At 38.7% G+C, this 25,649-nt stretch overlaps 2 protein-coding genes and 1 long non-coding RNA gene across 3 annotated transcripts; 2 read left to right on the plus strand and 1 right to left on the minus strand.

The window, feature by feature from the left end:
* The first annotated feature begins 1,523 nt into the window (after positions 1 to 1,523).
* Positions 1,524 to 5,282, plus strand: LOC136262326 (elongation factor 2b-like). Its single transcript, XM_066056552.1, has 16 exons — positions 1,524 to 1,616; positions 1,774 to 1,794; positions 1,848 to 2,041; positions 2,092 to 2,273; positions 2,325 to 2,533; positions 2,720 to 2,953; positions 3,003 to 3,278; positions 3,332 to 3,504; positions 3,562 to 3,700; positions 3,748 to 3,867; positions 3,923 to 4,030; positions 4,086 to 4,229; positions 4,284 to 4,493; positions 4,551 to 4,733; positions 4,788 to 4,920; positions 4,971 to 5,282. The coding sequence occupies exons 1-16, from the start codon at positions 1,614 to 1,616 to the stop codon at positions 5,162 to 5,164; spliced, it is 2,523 nt and encodes an 840-aa protein (XP_065912624.1). The 5' UTR covers positions 1,524 to 1,613; the 3' UTR covers positions 5,165 to 5,282.
* Positions 5,283 to 6,574: 1,292 nt separating this feature from the next.
* LOC136262327 (C-myc promoter-binding protein-like) lies at positions 6,575 to 15,134 on the minus strand. The gene is made up of 32 exons (XM_066056553.1): positions 14,769 to 15,134; positions 14,424 to 14,604; positions 14,320 to 14,376; positions 14,199 to 14,265; positions 13,973 to 14,142; positions 13,702 to 13,794; positions 13,522 to 13,649; positions 13,409 to 13,475; positions 13,294 to 13,349; positions 13,102 to 13,246; positions 12,947 to 13,040; positions 12,815 to 12,896; positions 12,595 to 12,640; positions 12,484 to 12,538; positions 12,351 to 12,427; positions 12,161 to 12,302; positions 11,964 to 12,109; positions 11,860 to 11,912; positions 11,733 to 11,801; positions 10,827 to 11,015; positions 10,667 to 10,766; positions 10,508 to 10,615; positions 10,394 to 10,459; positions 9,713 to 10,343; positions 9,542 to 9,662; positions 9,433 to 9,487; positions 8,184 to 9,377; positions 8,044 to 8,133; positions 7,750 to 7,828; positions 7,641 to 7,698; positions 7,416 to 7,588; positions 6,575 to 6,820 (listed from the first exon to the last, which is right to left on the minus strand). Exons 1-32 carry the CDS (start codon positions 15,089 to 15,091, stop codon positions 6,681 to 6,683), a joined length of 5,055 nt encoding a protein of 1,684 aa, XP_065912625.1. The 5' UTR covers positions 15,092 to 15,134; the 3' UTR covers positions 6,575 to 6,680.
* LOC136262328 (uncharacterized) lies at positions 15,106 to 24,623 on the plus strand. Its single transcript, XR_010704177.1, has 3 exons — positions 15,106 to 15,219; positions 23,356 to 23,491; positions 23,546 to 24,623. It is a non-coding gene; the product is annotated as an uncharacterized lncRNA (long non-coding RNA).
* The last annotated feature ends 1,026 nt before the right edge of the window (positions 24,624 to 25,649 follow it).

Here is a 25,649-nt window from a genome sequence, read left to right on the forward strand (position 1 = left end):
TTTGAAATGCTGATACCTTTGGAAAGCCCATAAAACAGCTTTATATTCAATTAATGAACATACAACTTACCACCCACTCATTCAGTATACATTCCCGTAACTCAATGTGTTATAAGCGACAAATTTTGATAAAAATATTCACTTTGTGATAAAAGCACCAAATTAAAGTTTCTGTGGAGGTATATACTAAATAATTTGACAACCTTATATAGGCATGTGGAAATTTTAACTTGAGTAGGCTAGAAGCCCATTTTTAGCTTGTCAGCAAGCCACACAAGTGCATTCAGAAATGTGATTTTTTGCTGCATGAATATATCTCAAATTTACAGTTGCAATCATTCAAAATGTTGATCAGCTTTTGGATGTGATCATCCTGCTTGCCTACGAAGATGCAAATAATATGTTTGCTATTGAGCACTCCAATACATTATCTATATCGTCAGGTTAATAATAGTACAAATACTAATTGTACCAAGTTTGGTGCTTTTATCAAAAAGTGAATGATTTTTTCACTTAGCTGCAGCTGCTCTACTATAATATGAGTGTTATCCCATGCAAGTCTATAGCTGTTCAACATAGTGACTTAATTGTACCTTGCTAAGCCATAAATATTTCAGCTATTATTCTCATTATATTGATTAGGATGGGGCATACATATATACCTCTTTAGAGGTATATGCCACTGCATGCTGTCAAAGACCAGTAATGCCATCCCAGGTTTATAATGTGCATAATTGTCATAAAGTTATAATTAACTATTTGTTGCAATATAGTCAGAGGAATAGCGGAGAGGGTTTCCAAGGGTAACAGTTCAGGAAACCTTAAAAATTACTTTGAAAGTAGCATATAATATAAGGCTGTATTAACACATGTAAATACAAAAGTGTATGAGCACATGCAACACATTAATGGTTAATTATATTCATAGGAGACGTATATAAGCCCTCTCATAAAAAAGTTTTTTTGAAGATCGAGAACTGAGATACTCTAATAATAGACTGAGCTTTTGATTGTAGTATATAGTCATTATGCATGCAGCCATGCATATATATATATATGTGAGCATACTAAGATATTATAATATAGGTATACTGGAGAGAGACCTTGTCACCTTGAATATTTAGTGGTCCAAAGCTCAATGGATTGTTCTCTTTCATGAATGTGCACGGTATAGTTAAACAACTCGGAAACCCCCAATCCCCCCTCTTTAAAAATCCTGCTCCTGCTAGTAAGTAAACCCTATACCTTTCAAAACAAGACCGCTCATTTTAGATTAAAGAATTGCATGTTTGTCACTTCAGCATAGCTATAGCTCAGTATAATTATATAGTTAGCTATATAGCTACACAAAACAGGAATAAACCATATATACAGCATGTATATGTTATGTCCTGACCTCGTGAGTATCAACTCATTTTATTCTACCAAGAGTCCTCCCTTTCTATATTACGAATTGTTGATTTTGACCTCTACAGTACATAAATTTTTTTAATTTTAGGCGGCAACCCTGCACGTGTTGCGCACGCGTACAAAACCCGCAAATTGCATAACTTCTGCCTTTTATCTGTAAGCGGTTTTCTCGTGTCTAGTGGAGTAGGAATAATCCATTGAAAATGGTGAGTTCCTTATAACATTACTTACCAAGTCTTTTATGGCGTAGCTGTAGATTGTATCTTTTGTGTTTAAGCGTATGATTTAGTGAAATAGCTACATCTCAAGCGACTTACCATTATTGTAAATTTTTTCTTTATGTAACCACTTCTGTGATGACAGGTGAACTTCACGATAGACCAGGTAATGTTGTGTGTACTCGTTTGTGTTTCGATTGTCATGCGGTGTCTCTACAGGTCCGTGCCATTATGGACAAGCGGGCAAACATTCGTAACATGTCCGTTATTGCCCACGTGGATCACGGCAAGAGTACCCTCACAGATTCTCTGGTCAGTAAAGCTGGTATCATCGCTGGCGCTAAAGCTGGAGATACTCGTTTCACTGATACAAGGAAGGATGAACAGGAACGTTGTATCACCATCAAATCAACGTAACCACATCACCATAATCTTCACTATTGTACTATTTATTGTTCAATAGGGCAATATCATTGTATTACGAGTTGGCAGTGAAAGATTTGAGTTACGTGGTGCAAGAGAAAGATGGCAATGGATTTCTCATCAACCTCATTGATTCTCCTGGTCATGTTGATTTCTCATCAGAAGTGACGGCTGCATTGAGAGTTACAGATGGAGCACTTGTAGTTGTTGATTGTGTGTCAGGTGAGAAATTGTGTTGTCTCAACTTCACTGTGATGTCATTCTACCATGTAGGTGTATGCGTTCAGACTGAGACAGTGTTGAGGCAGGCGATTGCAGAGAGAATTAAGCCAGTTGTGTTCATGAACAAGATGGACCGTGCTTTGCTAGAGCTGCAGCTTGAACAGGAAGATCTGTACCAGACATTTCAGCGAATTGTAGAGAATGTCAACGTTATAGTGGCCACCTATGGTGATGAAGATGGCCCAATGGGAAACATTCAGGTTAGTGAATTGATTACAAGGTGGCGAGAGTGATGATGAATCGTGTGCGGAATCTGTCAATCCATTGAGCCATTAGTGGTGCAATGAAATGTACTTACTATATGCGCCTGAACTCTCGTCACTATTATGGTGTTGCATGTTGCTACTTCGTTATGTACGATTGTACTCTTGTATTGTCTCCCACAGGTTCAACCCAGTAATGGAACTGTTGGTTTTGGTTCTGGCTTACATGGTTGGGCATTCACTCTGAAGCAATTTGCTGAAATCTATGCTGAAAAGTTCAAGATTGAGACACCAAAATTGATGAAGCGGCTATGGGGTGATCAATTTTATAATTCCAAGGAGAAAAAATGGAATAAACAAGGAGGGGAGGGATACGTGAGAGGCTTCAGCCAGTTTGTATTGGACCCCATATACAAGGTAACCAGCTGTTGTACTTATAGTATGGCACTATATGCTTGTTGCTAAGGTGTTTGATGCTGTGATGAACTTCAAGAAGGATGAAACTGCGAAGATGATTGATAGGCTCCAGATTAAGCTTGACGCTGATGACAGAGGCAAGGAAGGAAAGCCGTTGATGAAAGCAATCATGAGAAGATGGCTCCCTGCTGGAGATGCTCTCCTTCAGATGATAACCATCCATCTTCCCTCTCCCATAACTGCACAAAAGTATCGTATGGAGATGCTTTATGAAGGTCCTCATGATGACCCTTGTGCTGTTGGAATCAAGAATTGTGATCCCAGTGTATGTGACTGTTTATAGTAGTTGATACCAATAAATGATTATTATACCAACAGGCTCCTCTGATGATGTACATTAGCAAGATGGTACCTACAACTGATAAAGGTCGTTTCTATGCATTTGGTCGTGTGTTCAGTGGAATAGTCTCGACTGGCCAGAAGGCTCGCATCATGGGGCCTAACTATGTTCCTGGCAAAAAAGAAGATATTTATGTGAAACCTATTCAAAGGTTAGTTCATATTTCGCATTTTATATAGTGGTTGTTTATATTGTATGTACTGTCAAGGACAATTCTAATGATGGGACGATACATTGAACCAATAGAAGATGTGCCATGTGGTAACATTGTTGGATTAGTGGGTGTGGACCAGTACCTTGTCAAGACAGGTACCATCAGCACCTACGAACATGCACATAATTTGAGGGTGAGCATTATTTGGAATTTACTATTTTTACTGTGAACATTTTAAAGGTAATGAAGTTCAGTGTCAGTCCAGTGGTGAGAGTTGCTGTGGAAGCCAAGAACCCTTCAGACCTTCCCAAGCTGGTAGAAGGCTTGAAGAGGTTGGCAAAGTCTGATCCTATGGTCCAGGTATGAATGACCATCTCACGTACTCATCAAATCTTTTGACGTGCTCGCACTTCAGTGTCATATTGAGGAGAGTGGAGAGCACATTGTAGCAGGTGCTGGTGAGCTACATTTAGAAATTTGCCTGAAAGACTTGGAAGAGGATCATGCTTGTATTCCCCTTAAGGTATATAGGATGTCAGACATATTGGCTATGTTTTAACTGTACCTTTTTGTTACAGAAATCAGATCCGGTGGTGTCATATCGTGAGACAGTCAGTGAGGAATCGGATCGCACGTGTCTTTCCAAGTCTCCAAACAAACACAATCGATTGTTCATGAGAGCCACACCAATGCCAGATGGATTACCCGAAGATATTGACAAGGTAAAAATGGATACAAAATACCTTGTTGGTATATACATCTTTTTCATGTATTAGGGTGACGTTAGCCCCAGACAAGACCCTAAACAACGAGCTCGATATCTCTCAGAGAAGTATGAATATGATGCCACAGAAGCAAGGAAGGTTTGGTGCTTTGGTCCAGAAGGAACAGGCCCCAACATGTTGATGGACTGCACAAAAGGTGTACAGTATTTGAATGAAATTAAGGACAGTGTTGTAGCTGGATTCCAGTGGGCAACAAAAGAGGTAAGGGGGTGTGCATGTATTAGAGTATACTAGTTGAATGCTACTACCATTATCAAGGGTGTGCTGTGTGAAGAGAATGTGAGAGGGGTCAGGTTCAACATCCATGATGTCACCTTGCATACTGATGCCATCCATCGCGGTGGTGGCCAGATCATCCCAACCACAAGACGTGTCCTTTATGCCTGTATGTTAACAGCTGCTCCACGCATCTTGGAGCCTATTTATCTTGTTGAAATTCAGGTATGCAATTATATCACAATAGTGTGTATTGGTACAATACTTCTTTGTACATAGTGTCCAGAGCAGGCAGTGGGTGGTATCTATGGTGTTTTGAACAGGAGACGTGGCCATGTTTTTGAAGAGAGCAAAGTTGCTGGAGCTCCAATGTTTGTTGTGAAGGCATACCTTCCTGTAAATGAGTCCTTTGGTAAGAATAGTATTTGGTTGTCCATACTGTTAAATATTGTGTCGTGGTAGGTTTCACGGCTGACCTGCGTTCCAACACTGGAGGTCAAGCTTTTCCACAGTGTGTGTTTGACCACTGGCAGATCTTTCCTGGTGATCCATTTGAGCCATCTAGCAAGCCAGCTTCAATTGTTTTGGAAACACGCAAGAGGAAGGGTCTTAGTGAGGCTGTGCCACCCCTTGACAAGTATTTGGACAAACTTTAGATCAATTGGATTGAACTAAAAATTCCTTCTGTAATGAATAAATTTACAAAATAATGCACTTTGTATAGAGAAATTTATTATTATTATTGCTACACTAGCAATCCAGCTAGTACAAGTATTTAAAAGTGTACAGCGCATTTTTGATGGAAGTTTTTATCTTCTTCTGTTTGCAAGTCCTTGTGTAGTCATGGCAGCAGTTTTGATTTAACTTCTAATGTCAACAAGACCGTAATGACCAGCAGTATTTCATTTGTACATGACTGGGAACTGGTAAACAAGGACTCTGACTCTTTCCTCTAACTGTTTTTCTCTAAAGTGTGGTGACTTATAAAAGGGACAAGTCTGGGTAAGACATAGTAAAAGCTAGGGGCAAACCATACAGCCCAAACTTGAAACTGTTAAAAAATGGACTGCTGAAAACAACCACCTGCATGAAGTTTGACATGATATTAGCATAATAGGTTACAGCTAATTCCACTGCACATCACATACTACAAGTTTGCTGTAATAAATGCTGATTTTACAGTAGTCAAAATCACATTGTGACCACATCATCTTGTCAGAGACAACAACAGAATAGTGCTAGGTCATGATATAGACCATGTTCCACAGACTCACACGTTATAGAATTTAGAGACTAAGACTGCAGCAAAAAGAACATCCTGGGGAGTTGTAGGTTTTAATAAAGCATGGGAAGCTCAAGCTTGTCCCAACTTCAATGAGTTTTGTCAATCAACCCTGATAAGAGATGAAGACAACATCAGAAAATTGCACTCTGAATACCCACCAAGTTACAGTACACTGTTGGATTTTTGAGTGTTGCTCAAGATAAGACACTCCTCATATTAATGATTCTACCTCTTTACGAAGGACCAATGATCCAAGGTGCCGGTTTACTCTCCTTGTTAGTCACAGCCTTAGAATGACTAGGAGTTACATTCACTATGTCAACAGTAGTGGTTGCCTGCTCTTTGTTCTTGTTACTTGACACAATAGGTTCCTCTTAATTCCTCTCGAATGAGTGGAGTACTCTGTGCCCTTGCATGACCTCTAGCCTTCATCTTTCTAGCCAAATAAAAAGTGCTGGGTCTGTAGGACACCTGGTCCTACAGCCTATTTAAAGTTATATAAAGTGTGTTTGAAAAGGTGGAGAAAATATCCATGGGTAGCCTCAAACCTGCAGCCATCCGATTAACACTTAAATATTGTGTCTTGTAGGCTTCACCGCTAACCTAGGTTCCAACACAGGAGGTCAAGCATTTTCGGTGCGCAATTGACCACTGGCAGATCTTAACTGGTGATCCCTTTGAGCCATCTAGCAAGCCAGCTACAATTGTTTTGGAAACACGCAAGAGGAAGGGTCTTAGTGAGGCTGTGCCACCCTTCGCCAAATGTTTGGACAACCTTGGATTGGACTAAAAAAATTGTTTCTGTAATGATAAATAACAATGCTGTACACTTTGTATGGATAGAGAAATTTATTATTATTACTACACTAGCAATCCAGCTAGTAGAATTACAGTACATATAAAGTATTAAAAAATGTGCGGCACATTTTACTGTTTCTTGATGGTAGATCATCCTCTTTCCTCCGTAATGCCTGGAGATCTTTGGGTAGTTGTGGCAGCATTTCCTGGTACACTTGATCAAACCTCTCTGTAACAACGAGACAATAATGACATTACATATTGCTACTTTACATGTCTGTTGATACACATATGGCTGGCTGAGTGAAAACCAACTCGTAACTAATGCTAGCTATCCATGTACTTCTACAATTCCCCTAGCTACTTTTAGCGTAGAAACATAGATAGCATTTTTTTGTACAAAGAATATTCTATCTATGGTAGAAACCAGTGGCCAGTTACAACTCTTCAAAACTTTCAATTCCTATTTCTACAATCTAAAATACTAGGGCTTTCACTCAGTGGGTCACATATGTAAATGAAATTAAAGGTTTTAAATTTGCCTTTTTTTTCATCACGACGATATCGATAAATTATTTACGTGGAATTTTGTGGGCATGACAACAGGTTACAACTAACACATCAATACAGTTTAATACAAACTTGATACACAAATGTCTTTCCCTTATTGTGAAATTTTTTGCCATAATAAATGTGGCAATCAAATGACAAAAAGATTTTGGCAAAATAGCTTCAGGCAAATATTTCGAAAGCTTAACTTAACAGTACTGTACTCATTGCACATAATGGACAAGAATACATTGTAAGGTCAAACTATCACATACCCATGTCAATGGGGTCATGTCGGAGACAACTACAAAACAGTGCTAGGTCATGATATAGGCCCCTCCTGGGACTATCACTACTTGAATCATCAAGTTTCCGGTCTCTTAATATTGCCACGGCAACTGCTAGCAGGTCCCAACATTGTAACCGGGCAGCAAATGCTTGCAATTGACTAGAGTAGATATAATGGAAAATTGTATTAGAAGTTATACATCATTCCTTACGCTGCTGATTTCTTTCTTTTTGGTCCAGCCACATCTGTGGGGTATAGTGCTTGTGCAGCTGAATGGGAATACAACTGAATTAACATGTCACATCTAACATAACCCGTACCTTTATCCTTCCATAGTCTGTACAGGGGCACATCACGTGGGCTGGTCACACAGTCCCATAACAGGTTGATGGTAAGACTCTGAGAACAAAAATAAAATTTTGCTTTATGCTATGACTTGACTACAATTGTAGGAGGTTAATAATCTCATATTCCACAGGCCCATACATTATAGAGACTAAGAATATAGAGCAGTTTTTAAGGTACTATGGCAAACCTAACATGGGAAGCTCAAGATTGTCCCAACTTCCATGAGCAATGTCAATTGATCCTACACTACTTAATGCAGTGCTCACCTTATTGTTTGTGTTGACAAAGTCAGAGAAAGGAACAAGGGCTAGACGTGGCAGGTAAGATGACAGTCCAAGTCTTGTGAAGTACCAAACCTGATAAGATAAGTAGACAATATCAAAACATTGTGCTTCTGAATACTCACCAAGTTCCAGTACACTGTTGGACTTTGAGTTGGAAAGTCTTGTCGCTCAAGATACGACACTCCTTCTCGTATTAATAATGACTCCACCTCTTTACGAAGGACCAATGGTCCAAGGTAGTGCACCACAATAGGTGGGGCAGGTTTACTCTCCTTGTTAGTCACAGCCTTAGAATGACTAGGAGTTACATTCACTATGTCAACAGTAGTAGTTGCCTGCTCTTTGTTCTTGTTATCTGACACAACAGCTTCCTCTTCCTCTAGAATGAGTGGAGCACTCTGTGCCCTTGCGTGACCTCTAGCCTTCATCTTTGCTATCATAGCACTGGTACCTTCAGAGGCTACTGGGGTCACTGTTGAGGTGGTCGCTGCTGTAGGAGCGTCAGCCTCTTCATTGTATCGTAAGTCAGTGGATGAGTAATAGTCTGATGTGGTCACTTTACTTGTTTCAAACTGTTTCAATACTTCTTCCACAAATGATGATGCTTCCCCTATTGAGATTTTCTCAGGTTCCATCATTGTAGGATTTTCCATTGATGTTGTCTGCTTGGTGACGTCCTGTTCAGTGTTTGTGTGGAGGTTATCACTAACTTCTTGTTTGCTATCATCAGATGAAGCTACTTCCTGTTTGGTACTGTTGACTATAGGACCGTCACTAGAAGTCACTTCCTGTTTGGTAGCACTGACTACAGGACTGTCACTAGACGTCATTTCCTGTTTAGTAGTGCTGGCCATAGCACTGTCACTAGATGTCACCTCTTGTGTGGTGGTTTTGTTTGCTAAGAGATTACTATCACTAGACGATGTCACTTTCAGTTTAGTTTTGTTTACTAAAGGACTATCACCAGATGTCACTTCCTGTTCATCACCAGATGTTTTCCCTATTTTTACTACTAACTGACTATCATCACCAGATGATGCCACTTCCTGTTTGACAGTTTTGTTTACTAAAGGACTGCTATCACTAGATGATGTCACTTCCTGTTTAGGTACTCCATTCACTACAGGGCTACTATCAGATGATGTATTCCCAGTGTCTCCATCTGATGATGAATTTTGGGCTTCAGATTTCTTTTTAGGCAGTTTAATTGGCTTATCTCTTTTGCGTCTTACTGGAGGTGTCGGCTGTTGCTCTGGCTCTTCCATGATACGACTAAAGGTGGATGAGCGGAGTGGTTGTGGAGGTGTCGAGAGTTGCTGTGTATGTACACACAAGAGTACACAACTTAAACAGCACACAATACACACAAACCTGCTGGAGATGAACCACTAACTGGGCTACAAATGCCTGACCACAATAAGGACAACTAGCAACAGTACAAAAGGTAATAAACGCTATTGAACGAAGTGGTGTTACATACTGTGTGTTGTAGTCAGCGTCCGATGCATTCCAGTTTGACATGATGTCTTCATCGTAGACCAGTCGATGACAATTAGTACACTCAGTGCAGCTACTGATGTTAACATAGAGATCATTGCTGGCTACAAGGACAATACATGTACAACTGTTTTAGCAACATGACTGTTAGTACCAATTTGAATCGAAGGATTATATGTTGACAACCTGTTGCTCCCTCTACTGGGGTTGATTTCATCAGTTCTTCTTGCATAAAGGGACATTCTTGGAGGTGCATTCTTCTTCATTCTCCGAAGACTAGCAGTCTTGCTGAACGATGAGGTGTGATGGCGTCGCTCAAGACTGTCTGGTGAGTCTTCGGCTGATTTCAACTTATTGTTGATAGACATTTTACGTTGTTGACTGCTGCTGCCTCCCTTCACTGCATACCCAATGGAACCTTCAGTAGCCTTGTCATCACCATCTTGGTCCTGTTCATCTTCTGAAAGATGCTGCTGTTGTTCTTGAGCTTTTGTCTTCTTAACAGAAGTTCTACCAAAACGTGAGAGTTTTGGCAATGTTGATGAACGAGCCTTCAGGTTGTTTAACAAAGACTTTCCTTTATTCTTGGACAAAGGCTCAACACCCTGAGCACACCATTCACCAATAGCTTCATCATAACTATTCCGTCTAACTAACTGTACCCCATCTTGTGAATCAAGAGGAGCAGCAACCTTCTTGTGCAGGTACAGACAGGTACAAACTACGATGACAGCTGAACGCCAACGGGTTTTTACACTAGGTGGGCAGTTACAGTCAATCAGTGCCTGAAAAAAGTTAGAGTTTACACAGACACTAAATGGATAGGCCAGCTCACTCTATTGTAGATCCCATATGTAACAGCATTTGGGTTTATACCAGCTTTCTGCATTTCTGCAAACACCTTTAAAGGGAGGAAGTGTTAACTATGTAATATACATGTGTAGTTAACCTTTACTGCCATGAAAGGCTTCCATAGCCGTACACACTGCTCCATCAACACTCGGTAACACACCTCATCACTTGGGATAGCTTTCAACTTGTGCATCTCTTCTAGAACCTAGCAGAGAAAAATGTGAGTGAAATTCACAAACAGTACACAACAACAGACAGTAAAGGCATTCTTGAGATGCTGTATTTTATTCCAATCAGAATTGAGGTAGCCGGGAACATGAATGAACCAGAGACAGTAAATTTCAGCCAACAATCTCCTGAATTAACAACAGCAGTGGCCATAGTGTTCAGGGAATGACATCATTGTGCTAACTTACCTTGCCCACAGGTCAGGGTTGCCATGCACGTCCTCTGCTGCTTTAATCCCTTTAGTTTTTTCAACCGAAGATCTCACCATCACAAGCGATGAAGACTCGGTATTTGTGGGGGCATCATTATCAGGAGATGCTGAACGATCCTTTGGGATGAAGAACAGGTTGTGGTCCAGTGTGGGGAATCCATCATAGCTGCAGACACAAAAGAGTGTCTTGTATTTCACATGAATATTTTACACAACACCAGTAATGTATGTAAATATTCATGGCTTCATTTTCTCTCAAGATCATTTGCATCCCACAAAGAGAAATTTCTACTACATAGTGGATATAGATTGTGAAATTCACTTTGTAACACTTCAATACAGCATCTACATGTATACAATCTCAAGTCACAGGTAATGTTCTGTAACGTGGATGACTGTTGCTTGTCATTTTCATCAAAATCCAGGCATACATTTTTAGAACCCACTATGCTTTAACTTCAGGTCCTTTAGCCCTTTTGAAATTGATCATGTATGTAGTTACTGTAAAGTCCACTTTCACAATTACATTCTAAGGCACTTGCAGTGAATATCTATCCCATTCACAAACTTTATTATTTCTCATATAATGTAGATTATTTGTGCTAATGGTCAATATAGAAACATGTTTGATTTGAAATTGTTTCTGCACATGATGCATGCTGTGTATGCAGCTCTTCTGTAGGGCACTAGTCTTAAGAGTTTGTCTGCATTGACTCACAAAACTTGATTAGTGCATGGAGCCACAATTAGGCTGGAATGACTTCAGTAACAGCATCTAAACACAGTGCACACACGCGCATGTGTGTGTGATGCGTGTGAGTGTGTAATATACTACGTAGCAACCTCAAACACACATGAACCTCTATACAAGCTAAAACTTTACGTGTATTTTTTATCCTCTTCCAAACCTAGACCATGAGGAGGTGCAGCTACCACTGTCACATCAGGATGCCTGCCAGCAAAAAGTGGGAGGGGCTGGTCAACACTGATCAACCAATAAGAACACACACCTCTGAGATTCAGCCAATGGCTTGATGAGTTTGGCTTGAAGATCTCGAGACAGCTACAATTAACATCATCATCATTTTAGCACAATAAACCATCACATGGTCACCTTCTCAGTACACTCATCAAAGAATGCAAGTGTTGTGTCAGTGGAATAAGAGAAGGAACGCTGCTCCACAAAAGTGATAAACAACTGAGTGTTGAATACAGCATTGTAGAAGGGATGGTCTGATGAGGGACACAGCTTGAGAAACTCTACAAATGAAGGAGAAAAATAAAACAAAACTATGAGATCATTCTACTCACTGGCTTGATCAAACAAGTTCTTTGCATCACGAGCTTCATCTGAAGCATTGGCCACCATTGGGGTTAAACAACTGGGATAATGGCTGAATATTGAGCCATTAAAACGCAGGAACACTTCACGAATGTTGATATCAATTTGATCCTAACCAAACACCACAAATGATAACTGTTTCATTACATTTGTTTATACCAGAGAATTTCTGCTCTCAATTTCAGCATAATCAAGTGGTGCCAACTCAACTGCAAGATCACTATCTACCATCATGCCTAGCAACCACATATTGAAGTGTAATACACAGTATCATATTATATGATACACTCACATTGTAATTTAGAAGCTATTGCCTTTAATCCTTTACGAAGTATCTTCACAGGTTTCTAAAATCAAGGAAGACAAAATGGACCTGTGAATAATGATGAATTATATAACTTACTGATGGTAAAGGACGTTCATTAATAAATGTCTTGATTTCAGCAGGCCTGCGATGAGATAAGCAATTTAACAGCTTGAATACAGAATCCCCATAATATTGACAAGCTGAATGGTCACTTTATACATATATCAATGGTGTTAACTGTGTGCCCATTCACATTGGTGATAATAATGTACTGATAAACAACAGAATATAGCTAAACTAAAGAAGCATCACTTACATACTGATTGTATTACAGTCCAGATCAACAACACATACATCATCTGGTGTTTCATAGTGGTCAAAGTATCGACTATCAATTCCTAGTAAATGTCAGCCAGTAATTCCCCATGGTAACACAGCTAACACTAACCAATAATAAAAGGTAAGGGAGCCTGAGTATACACACTAAGAGACATGGGACACATTGGGATGTATGGACAATGCCATTGAAATGGGAATAAAACCTGAAAAGAAAAGAGAAACCTTTTCAGTATGGTGTAGATTGTATTGCCTAGTAACACATACACTTGTTAGGGCTTCTCCTACACATGTTAATAATGAAGGTCGAGAGGAGTGAAGAATAACTTTTTGTTCCATCAGTAGTAGTGAGAATAACGTCACACAGTTATCAGGGTCCAGTGAGTTGACCAATGACCAGTGGTTTGAAATGCTGTGGTAACCATAGTAACAACAGTGTTCTAATAAACATATGCTGACCTGACAGGTAATGGAGTTTGCACTGGAAGTGTGAACACTATTTGTTCTGTGCCAATCTGTTTGTAACAACAAAAAGAATTAGAATTTTTTACAGGCATACTCAAGGCTAACTAACTTCCATCATTACTCTAGGACGATTAACAAATGGAAATGGGACGTCACTCATGAGATTAGATATGTATCTATACATCGGAATAGTTAGTTCAGTGGTCAAACTATATGCCATACCTCTCAATGGGAAGTGCAGTACCAGGCGACAGCGAAATACGATATAAACTTGACAAGAAAACTTTAAATGCAGAAAAGAATGGCCATCTTGACAGCATACAGATACACTTGGACATGTGCAGCTGCACCTGTAAAAATAGTGTACAGAGTGGGAGTGGCTTAAGTGGGTGAGGCTACTACCTTGTCATCAGTTCCAAGATCTTCCCACATTCTTGGAACACTTCTGTGAGAACGATTAATTGGCTCATAGAATGTGACAGCTGATCCATACATCTGCAAGAGATCATAACATTTTAAAAATAAAATATAAAAGAACTCGTGGCAAAAATAGATTATGTATCTCGTTATCAACCGGATACTGTTTTACATGGTGACATACAACCAGATGGCCGGCACTTGTGTGGTGCAAACAGTGCTGCCATGTGTGTGAAGAGTTAAGATGCACACGTACCTTACATCCTTGTGCATTAGTAAGGATAAAAGTGGAAAAGGTAGGGAGAGGAAACTGAGCGTTAGACTCCCAGTGTTCCACACACACTCCTAATGGTAGACAGAACAGTGGAGACGATTCTGGCATTGGAAAATCCTCGTAGTCCGTTTGAGGATATCTGCTCAAAATATCTGCAGGAACAAAATACAGTACAATTGTCCTCAATGTATGAGAGTTAGTCACTCACTGGCTCGGTAAGACACTGAAGGTGGCTTGACTATGGCAATCTTGTAACAGATGTACAAACTTGGCCCCTAAACATGTGGCAATCACATGGCATGGCACTTATACACTACACATCTCCTCACCATCCCTTTGTTGAGGTTCATGTTCAACTTCTTGAATCCAGGTGGAGGGCTTTGGTCCTGTATGTCACATTATCCGAAATTACAATAATAGTTAAATACAATACCTTCCCAATGATTACTATATCTGTGATGGCAGGGGTGTGGCCATACAATAGTCCCCTTTTGAATGTCAAGTAAGTTGATATGCGACCAAACAAATTGAGATCTGCAGGAGCTCCACCGAGCGTCTTCTCCAGTACTTCATGGCCCTCTGTGATTGGCTGATTTCTGTCTGGATAGTAGACACTGCACAGAACAAGTAAATGTTACAACAACTACAGTGTGCATTGCAATTTTGTGTAAAGCCAGTCAACCATGAAGTTATATATGCTGCATTATAAGTATTGAATTTCAAGCATCACTATTAACTACCAGTTATTTTGCGTTACTCTGTGTTCGAATGGTCTCACCTTATGGCGCATATTGGTTGCAGTGGGGCAGGCTGCTTGCCAACCATACGCGGTTGTCTACTGTAACATAAAAATATTGGGACGGAGAAAATATTTCCTGCATTTAGATTAGCATTTTGTCCACCAATTGTCTCCGTAATCTGTTCAAAATGGTCTGGAACATCGTCGCCTTTATGTGTGATAGCCAACTCCGTTATCGGGTTCCGTGTCGAATAGGGTAGGTCAATGTAATCTGTAGAGCCACTCTCGTTGCTGGGAATTGCTGTGTCGCCAAGTCCAACCACTAGAAAGTAGTCGGCCAACCGCTTAGGCCGATCATCCATTTGTACCTACAAACCCACAATCACTTCTACCAGCTGGTCGTTGCTAAGATGGCGGTATAACTTCTAAGCCAATAAATTACCTCGTGTATGACAGCTTGTATCCAGAGCTCCCTGGAGATAACCTGCAGGTACGTTATTCCAGTGATAGCTTTAGCGGACTATATTTAATGGTGTTTTGTTATTATAAAATGCAGCAATCCAGCATGGCTCGCACATTGGCTTTTACTTTAATACCGTACTACTCCTCAAAACTATTAACGGATTACAATGGTAACATTTTGTGTTAAGTGTATACCCGATTAGTGGTAGCTACCCGATTTGTGGTAGCTACAAAAAAAAAACTACAGATTTCAATGAACCTATTAAATGCATAAATGGCTCAGGTTGCAAGCTATTTTAGAATTTTAGTTGATCATATATAAACAGCCAGCCATTCAAAATAGCCAAACACTGCTGATATGTAGTCTTGCGTGGCCAGATTACTTTTTATCTCTGTCATTGGGTAGGGATCGAGAAAAAGGTCTGGTCTGGTCCAGTTTGAATCCCACAATTGTCTTGAGACGTAAGGTTGTTACATCACAATTATGGTCCCATACGCTTAAACTCCACTGCAATAAAACTACCATAGTACAACATTGGTAGATGCCAAAGCAGCTTTAAACATTGTAAATGTGCGGTTGTAATTCATAGATGTAAGCAACTACTATTCAAAAACGCATCATGTTGATTTGGTTAACACTACCCAATTATCTGAGTGATAATTGGGACAAGTGTGGGATTTGGACCAGACCAGACCCTCTCCCTACCCAATGACCAAAGAAAAAAGCAGTCTTCTAGTTGATATGTTAGACCAATCATTCCAAAGTGTTGGTTATAAATATTATTTGGAATTAGAGTACATAGTTGTACAGTATAATTAAATGTTAAGTGTTACTGTAGTAATAATGGTTAAGGTGGTACATTCCTACTATCCATGTAACTTGTTCATTTTAAACAACACTTCGTTGACAATCCCCAGCATTCTTAACCATTTATGGGACTTGGGAATGCTTACACAAAGATAATATCTATGACCCACATAGCCTTAATACAAATATCATACACCTACCATATTCACTATACCATGGAAATGTTAACCCAATGTTGTGAAACTTCACACTGTATAATACAAATAACTGATAATACTTATTTGAGTGTACAGTGTACACACAGTACACTAGGGACTGGTTATACTACACTGAATGTTTAATGATAGAAGTCAATGATTTCCAAAAGAGGTTTGATTCCAAGAAAGTGGATCTGCTGTCTTGATTACGTAATATAGAAGCCTCATGCATGCTGGCCTTGATTTAATGTGGACATCACTTTCATGTTGCTCCATCCTTGTAGAACTGTAGTATTATCATAACACTTTGTGGGATAGGGTTATCTGTATATAGCTTGTGGGCAAGAACAACATGTGTAGTGTTAGGAAATTTGAAACTGCAAACTTGTCTTCTCTGGCTTGAAGTGTCAACTAACTCAAAACAACAAAACATATTTGGTCCATGAATTTTGTTTAGAGGTTTGTGTGTGATATCAGAGTTCATAATATTATGAACTAGTGGTGATATGTCACAATTTCCTATTAAATTCAGTTAATGGACCTTATCCACAATGACCTCACAAGCACAAGATGTTATTTGGGGGACTAATGTACAGCAAGATACCAACTATTAGCCAACAGGGATGAATATAAAGTAACAAAAACCATTGCAAATGAATTGAAAATTGTTCATACAAATTGTTTATTGTATTGTCTTATAACTATACTTGTAGCTTAGAGCTCAGCATCTCTCCTTGCCTGGCTGAAATATGATTGATCAAAACAACTTCTCCATAGGTGTCTTTACAGTAGTCCCCCAAATAATGTGCTTGTGACGTCATTCTGGATAAAGTCCATAGTCAGAGGAGGTTGGACGCGTTCACGTGAGCTGTACATTTTATGGAAAATCTTCATTTCAAGACAATTTTATTAAAACTATAGTGCATTTGAAAGCTTATGTATTTCTAAATCTAACGGTGTGATAAACCCCAGTCAACCCCACTGATTAAGCTGGTAAAAAAGCCAGAGTTTAAAGCGCCAATAAAATAAATTACGCATAATCTGTTTTATTGAGGAGGGTAATACAGCAATCGCAGTGAAGGGTCATTGTTTCATTATAGAAAACGTACGTGACAAGTCTGGTAAAGTTGTATGCATCAAATCGTAATTTATTAATTTCACCCCAAATCTAGAGTGCTTTTAGAAAACAAACTACATTGTCTTGAAGCTTACATGAAGGACGATCTAAATATCTAATGAACCCCAGTGAACCCCATCGTTTTTCAGCTTAGTATTGCAACTATTGAGGGTCACGTGAAATACCAAACAAAAGAATGCTATTAAGAGCAATATATTTAAGTAGCGCTTAAAGTGTGTCCAACCTCCTCTGGTCCATAGTAGCACTGAGTAAATATGTGCTCACATGATCCAGCATCACAACTTGTTACTAGACTGCAGCTGTGAAGTCATAATTGTACAAGCTGGTGGTTGTGATGTAACAGAAATGTTGGCACACCATCATTACTCTCCAGCAGCTGCTAACTTGCTTTTTGAGATAGGTGTGCCCAGGGGTTAGCTCAGAGAAGTAGTGTCTTTTGTTTCCTGTGTGACTTATAGTAATAATTCCTTCTATCCTTCCTGATCCTTTTGAAATAATACTAAATCTTGTATTTATGTAACCTCTTGACAGGGAGGGTCTGACCTCTAATATGGTGGTATCTGGCACGCTCCCGACTTGATCAACTTGAGCTAGGAGGTTGTACTTAGGATGGCACTGAAGTAATTACGTGAAGCTGTACAATGCCTATTTGTTGCAATTAAAATTAGCCCACGCACTTAATTAGCTATTTAGGGTGGTGGAGAACTCCACTTGTGAACTAGTCTAGGTATAAAGGGTTTTGCCATGCCAAGTTTCGTGAAATCACCCGCTTTAATTTCATGCCTATTAAACTCTGAACTTACGAGCCGATTTTAAAAATAACTCAACCTAGAAACAACCTAATACTAAGCTGCTTTGGCTCTTATCGTTTGTCACCTTGTAGTACAACTGTATGGATTCCTTTTTAACAATAACAAGGTGGAAACTGGTTAAAATGCAAACCTGCATCTTTCAACATGGGATAACACACCCGTCAAGAGCGAATCACGAAAAATCGATCCATAGCCCTATAAAGAAATGCTTCCCCAGTGCCTCGCCGAATTTTGGGGGTCTACACTACATAAATATGGAGTTATTTCGCGAATTGTGAGATAGTGTAGCGCACACTCCATAAAGCAGTAATGCAACTGGTGTTGTTTGCCTGTGAAGTTACCAGAGTTTTGACAAGGTGATGAAGTTAGTACGTGAATATTGTTACTTGTATCAACAATCTTTTTTTATTATAATTAGCTAATTGATATGCATACAAATAATGGCACAATAATTAGTCATGTAATGCCCCAGTCTCTGCCTGTATCAAGTCAACTGTAGCTAATGGGTTTTCATGAGCAAATCTACTGGCAGAAGAGCAAAAACCCTCCAGAAATGGGCTGCAAAGTTGGTTTAACTTGCACCTCATGGCATACCTCTGTAAGTAAAGAAGCTGTCAAATCACGAATTTCATTATATCTAGTGAATTTCATTATGTTCTTTCAGTATTTTGAAGCGCTTCACTTTGTTTTATAGTTTTTCTGTTTTTTTGTGCATGGCCACAAACATGATGTCCCATTAGCCTTGTACGGCTTCATTTGATTACTCCAGTGCCACCTTAGTACTAACTTGTGGAGAGAAGTTTAGAGGTTGTAATACTATCCACACGAAAACAGCCAAGCTGTGAATGTTAAATTTTATTAGCATTAACATTATTGCAGCCATTTATTGGCCGCCACCTTTGATTTCACAACTTTTTTCACCCAGGCTTTTTAAGGCCGCACCTTTTTTCACAGCTTGGCTGTTTTTGTGCAGATATTACTTCTTTTTGTAATTGCAAGTTCCAAAGTTAGCCTATGGTTGGCCTTGATTTCCTTTTGAACTTTTTCCCTTTACTACAGGAATCACCAAAGACTGCATGGCTATATGAAGAACTGAAATACATAAAATGAATGTTGAAGGTGTGTATACCCCACCCAATGATAGCTGGGTAGATTTGACTCAAACTATGAATGGGAGATGCCCTACCCTGAGGAAGCTTCCACAGCAGAAATGGTTAATTATACCATTCAAGCACTACGGATACAAGAAAACTTTTTGATTTAGATTTTTTATTATTATTCCCAGAATTATCAGCATTCCTTGCCACCACCCTGACATCACAGAACTATATGACATTACTCCTTCTGAAGAGAGATAAGGAGAGCAAGTCTTCTGTAAAATACATCACTGAGTAGCATGAGAGTATTTTCAGTGGTACACATACTTGATTATGATTACTAAGATACTGTATAATTAGATGGGTAAATGAAGGCATTTCAGATAGACTCCTTTTGATCATGTATAGTTATTAATGGAGACAGACTGAAGCAATTAACCAACTTATAATGATTCCACTGAATGCTCTACAGTAGTTAGGTGACTGTTCTATTAATCCCTTACACTCCTAGCACTGATTTCTCATGCAGTATTCCATTCTTGCAAAACCTTTAGTACAAATCCTAGTTACTAAGTAAATCAAGGCAAAGTAAGTTGGCTAATGAGTACAATAGTTGCTTTACTTTAGCAACTATGCATTAGAAAAAGTGAGGGGGCACTGCCCCATCCACTCTTCAAAGTGTGTGCATGTGTGTGCCCCTCCTCCCCATTTTGCTTCCCCTGCTTTGATGACATTAAAAATTTTTACACCATCCTATGGGTGATGGGCTATAGATGAGAAGACGAAATTCTCTGCTGGTATTGATTCAGATCAATATAGGGTCTGGAGTTGTCTGTTTTACAGAAACTTTCATATTCCATATTTTTACTTTCATATTCCATATTTTTACCCCAGTGAGGTTAAGTGGGATAGCAGACCCGTAGTTAGGCCAAGGGAAGGTCTAACAGCCACTCCAGGCTCTCCCTACTATTAGGCTTTATATATTTTTGTGTAAACTTCAGGTTTTGCCAAAGGAACATTTGAGGGTAAATCTAAATGCTATGAGTTCATGAGAGAGATCAGTGGTACAGGGAAGCCAGATACTCTGACAAACAGAATAATTGTTGAAACAGCCTTAGCACTTATTGTCTCCAAGTGCAAGAAACAGCCCTAGTGGAAAGTAAATGCCAAACTCCAAGAGGTTTCCCATGTATCAAATGCTCTTAGTCCAAGGCAGCCTGTCTTATCTCAATCATACTAGTTAATCCAACATGTCTAAAGTAGAGATTAAATTTGCACTTCAGGTGATGATCCTCCTTTTTTAAGCATGTTTTATTGCAATGATCCCTAATATTTCCTTACACTTGTTTGTTGACTTTTGTTTGTAACATAATTCATCATTAGCAAGATTTTGCATCAAAAGAAAAAATGGTGCCAGATGTATGAGGCTATATTATTCTACTGTATGAAAATAGTGAATGATTTTCATGCTACCACAAATCACTCGCACTGTCAGCTAAAAATGGGACACAAGTTGGTCCATGATGCATTGCATTAAATGTCTGTCTAACAGAGCATAATTGTTATTGGGGTGAGCCTGAGCGAGCCCCACGCTAGCAGGACTTTCGTAGCATGGTTCATGCACAAAAAAACTACAACAAAAATTGGAAAACTTACACGTACGTCGTTGATAACAGAATAATCGATGTCATTTACTAATCATCCATATAAGGTATGTACGTCGTTGATAACACAAGATAATAATTGGTGTCGTTTACTGATCATCCATATAAGGTACGTACGTCGTTGATAACACATCCATATAAGGTACGTACGTCGTTGATTACAATTGGTGTCGTTTACTGATTGTCCATATAAGGTATGTACGTCGTTACTGATCATCCATATAAGGTACGTACGTCGTCGGTAACACAACGAATGATCGGTGTCGTTTCATAAGTAATCATGAACAGAGAAGACCAGCTTAGAAGAAGAAATGAGCGTGACAGATATAGAAGAATAAGAGAATCACCACAGCAAAGAGAATCTAGATTAGCTAAGAGAAGAGAAAAAGACAGAACTAAACGGACTGCAATCACTGTCAAACAAAGAGATGCCATCCTTCAAGCAAGTACAGACAGATATCTACATTTACACAACATTTCTACCAGTACACCTTTACAAGAACAACTTTCTGAAGATCAACGTTTACACATTTTACAGCAGGAAAGCTCATGTACATCACAAACCGTTACATTACAGTCAACACCTACCACTAACAATCAACCATCAATATCATCTCACCCTACAACATCATACTGTACAACACGTATAATGCTACATGATACAATGCCATCTCCCCCTATGTCATCTACTACAACATCATCTCCTATAATGTCACATAGCATAGCACCATCTCCATCAACTCCATCTATAGTATCAAGTAACAGTACACCACCTCCCCCTATAATGTTACACAGTCGAACACCATCATCACCCTTGTTAACACATGATACAACACCATCTTTATCACATAAGAACACACCATCACCTCCTATGATCTCACATACTATGACACAGTCACCCTCAGTTCCATTTCTATGAGAGCAATATCATTTACTTAACTACCTGTACCAATTATCTGTCAGCTAATAAATGTTACCTATGTTATGTACTCACTATATAGATTATAATATATAACATGTATAATATGAATACACTGTATATTAATTTACTTCTATAAATCTGTTTACACTAAAGAATCAGCATTAAAACACAATGTTAGTATCAAGCATCTATACACACTACATGCTTTCCAAAATCCATGTAAATGACCTCCCAACTTTGAATTCTTGCTTTCACTTTCCACTCAGTAACACACATTTTCCACTGCCATTTAACTACTAGGTCTACATATCAAATTATCCTTCTTCGCACAATTTCCACACTATATGCTTTCCAAAATCCATTTAAATGACCTCCCAACTTTCTATTCTTGCTTTCAGTTCCACTTAGCACATTTTTCCACTACCACATATCAAATTATCCTTCTTCACACAATTCAGATCACCACCTACAAAATACCAAAACACATCACTATTATACAACTGGCTATACCCATATAAAATCAGTAATATCACACACACACACACAAATTAAACTACCTCAGGCTCACCCCATGATGTTAAACATCTGTCTAGTTTAGTTATGCTTGTCTGAAGGCATCGGTTTGTACTGTGCATCAGTTTGTACCGTACAGCGGGTTAGTACAAAGAAAATTTTGTAGAAGAAGCAAAGTGTGAATTTTGACGGTTTTAATTTTCGAAGAGTGCATATTTCGAAGTCAGGGTGGATTTCAAATAAACGAAAATCGTGTCACAAATTGCACAAATGTGTGTGCATATAGTAATCCCCATATGCATTGGAGAGAAGACTGGGATAGTCTTGAGTGCTAATCAGCTTGTGCAGCAGACAGCATGAATTCCCAACAATGGCAGTTCTGGATCACCTGACTGGCTATTGACACAGTATTTATACTGTTTAACCATTACAGTCACTAAAGCATGAGCGATTATGTGTCCACACCAAAATGTTTTATCATGTAAAGATTACTTTAATTGTGGGATTTTTTTTCTCTCAAAGAACAGTAGATCTTGGGAATTTATTGTTGAAGAGAAGAGCCTCTCTGAAATAAAAATCCTTTAAAAATTATCTGATATATGGTAGTTAGTTAGTCAGTTAGTAAGTTAGTCAGTAGAAAATTCTACTAAATCAAACTTCGTTGCAACTTATTTAGAAGCATTCGGGTTATACTGAAGACACTGAGTGCTATATGAAGTCTTTGTGCTGTTTTTTTCATTTGTTTTTTTTTTCGTGGGTGGCTGCAGATCTACCTGATCCCTACTACTGTACTGTATGATAACATGTTATCAATCACTAACACATGAACACTAAAGCAATAATCATTAATCATTACAATTAAGATTGTAGTCATTTTAAGTTAATGTACCTTGTGTAAGTTGTGTTCATTTTACTGTTATTGTCCATTATGTAATCCATGCACCAATATTTGTATTGATCTTCTAGGCCTCTCTGTGGCTGATAACATTTTGGTTTGGCTTTTTTTTTGTCAGAATGATGTACTGTGGCAGCTACCAGTTGGGCAGACAATTGTGTTGCTACTCGGCTACTGTAAAGGGTTATGTACCTGATTCATAGGATAATAATAGGTGAACTGCATGAACCTAAATGAGTTGTCTTAAAGGGAAGGTAATTAATAGTATCTATTAATTTAACACACTATGGCATAGTTACCTTTTTTAGCTGTGACAATGGAGGTGATGATTCAAACTTGGAGATGAGATTTTGTTGCAAATTGTGTTTGGGACCCCCACAGACGATATTTGATATGCACTTTAGAAGAAGGTCCGCAAGATGGGTCACATCAGCCAATGAGTAGTGTTATACCATTTAACTGGAAGAGTTTATAAAGTAGAAGTCTAATTTTATTTGTATAAAGTGCTACACTATGACAATACCATACCCTGTATTACTCTTCCATGACATATCCAACTATATAGGCATTTCCATCAGTACAGATAAGTCACCCCAATAACCGAACAACCTGCCTACCAATAGACTATCTTCTCTCGCACTATCAAACAATGGAACAGCCATTACACCATTTAAGCAGAAACTTTAGAACAATTTAACAATTGCATACTCAAGACTTGTAACTAAATTATTTGTTTATATGTTGTTGTTGTGTTTCTCTCTCTCTCTTCTTTTGAGGGTCTAATCCTCCTGGATACTATCAGCTTAGAATCCACCATCATCCACCAGTAACAAACATGGATATATGAAGTTATGACTTTACAGCTACAAATCTCTGACTTTGTTATAGAATACATTAGTCTACATATTTGCATGTGGACAATTGTATACATTCTACTTTTAGCATTGCACATGCATTTTCTCTAATACAATATTTTATAGGTTACCAGGCTTGTAAGGTTTTTACTTGGATACCAGTGCCATCATAAGTTTCTAAATATACTCTAATAGAGCAGTCCTCGCATGCAACACTTAACATGATTGAATGTAATTTTTACAAACTGTCTACACACAGTTTTGTACCCCTGATCTTTGGATAAGATGAACACTGTACACTGCTTGTGTATAGTACCCTGCTTTGTACAATGCTGAAAGATGGACAGGGCAGAGCAGGGGGAAAGGTTAATCAATGAGAGAATGGTGGAAATATGGTGGCTTGTTGCAGTCACTTTTGGGTTGGGACAAAAAAATTTAAGTGATCTGATTAATATCAGGCCTCTCTTCAAACAATATTTCAGCTTCACTTAAAGCCAAATACTCTAATAGAACAATCAAATACATCCTTAATACTACATGTAAGAAAATTGGTGATTGAACTTACCTTTGTGCTGTTGTCTCATCATGAGTGTCAAATATTCTGCTATAATGATACCAACACACTGAAATTCTATGGTACTAAGCATCATTAACAAGACTATAGCTACAGTGTCTGGAGGACTCAGATTCCAGAAATACTTCAATATCCATTTTGTACATGGGGCCATGCACTAGGATCAGTCAATTATCTGCTTTGCACTATAGGGCTGGAATGAATGCAAATACAATTTTTTTAAGCTTCTTTGCAGGTGTTACTGAAGCTAATGTTGTGTTAGCTACACTTCATTATAGCTCTATAGTTTGCACCATAATGCATGAATGGCACCTCCCACAATAATATTATATGTATACTTTACGGTATAATATCTTTGTCCCATGGTAACGAATAAAGCAGCATCTTAATGTAGTGAAACCAAATGAAGCTTCAATAGATAACGTCAATACATGTACATTACTACAAGGAAGCAGCCAAGCAGGTGTCTAGTCTCAAGTAATAATAACTAGCCCTGGCAAGACAAAAAAACAACAACCATGTTGCTACTTATAAAGCTAAAAGACCAATGGCATAGCCTGTGCATGGGTTAAATGTACAAACAGGAGATGGAAACACAGGCTGCCTGATGATGGCATACATCGCTAAGTTTCACATGAAATTATATGGGTTCCAAAGCAAACAGAGAGCCAAATATATATACTATCTATACACAGACATTAATATTAAATCAAGATGGTGAATGTTGTCTCTCAATTTTAGAGTTGCATAGTTACATGTTGTTTCTCAATTTAATTGTTCATGTGTACATGTTTTCTCTGACTCAATTTGGAGCTGTGCACATATTGTCTCTCAATTTGGAGCTGTGTATATGCTGTCTCTCAGTAATAATCCTAGCCCTAGTTTAGTGATGCACTGATAAGAGATTTATTTTGACAATTATCTAAAAAGCTGATATTGAAATTCACATAGAGGCTGATACTGATCCGATATTAATTATGTTTA

The sequence above is a fragment of the Dysidea avara genome, chromosome 7 (assembly GCF_963678975.1).
Source record: "Dysidea avara chromosome 7, odDysAvar1.4, whole genome shotgun sequence".
Classification (NCBI taxonomy): Eukaryota; Metazoa; Porifera; class Demospongiae; order Dictyoceratida; family Dysideidae; genus Dysidea; species Dysidea avara.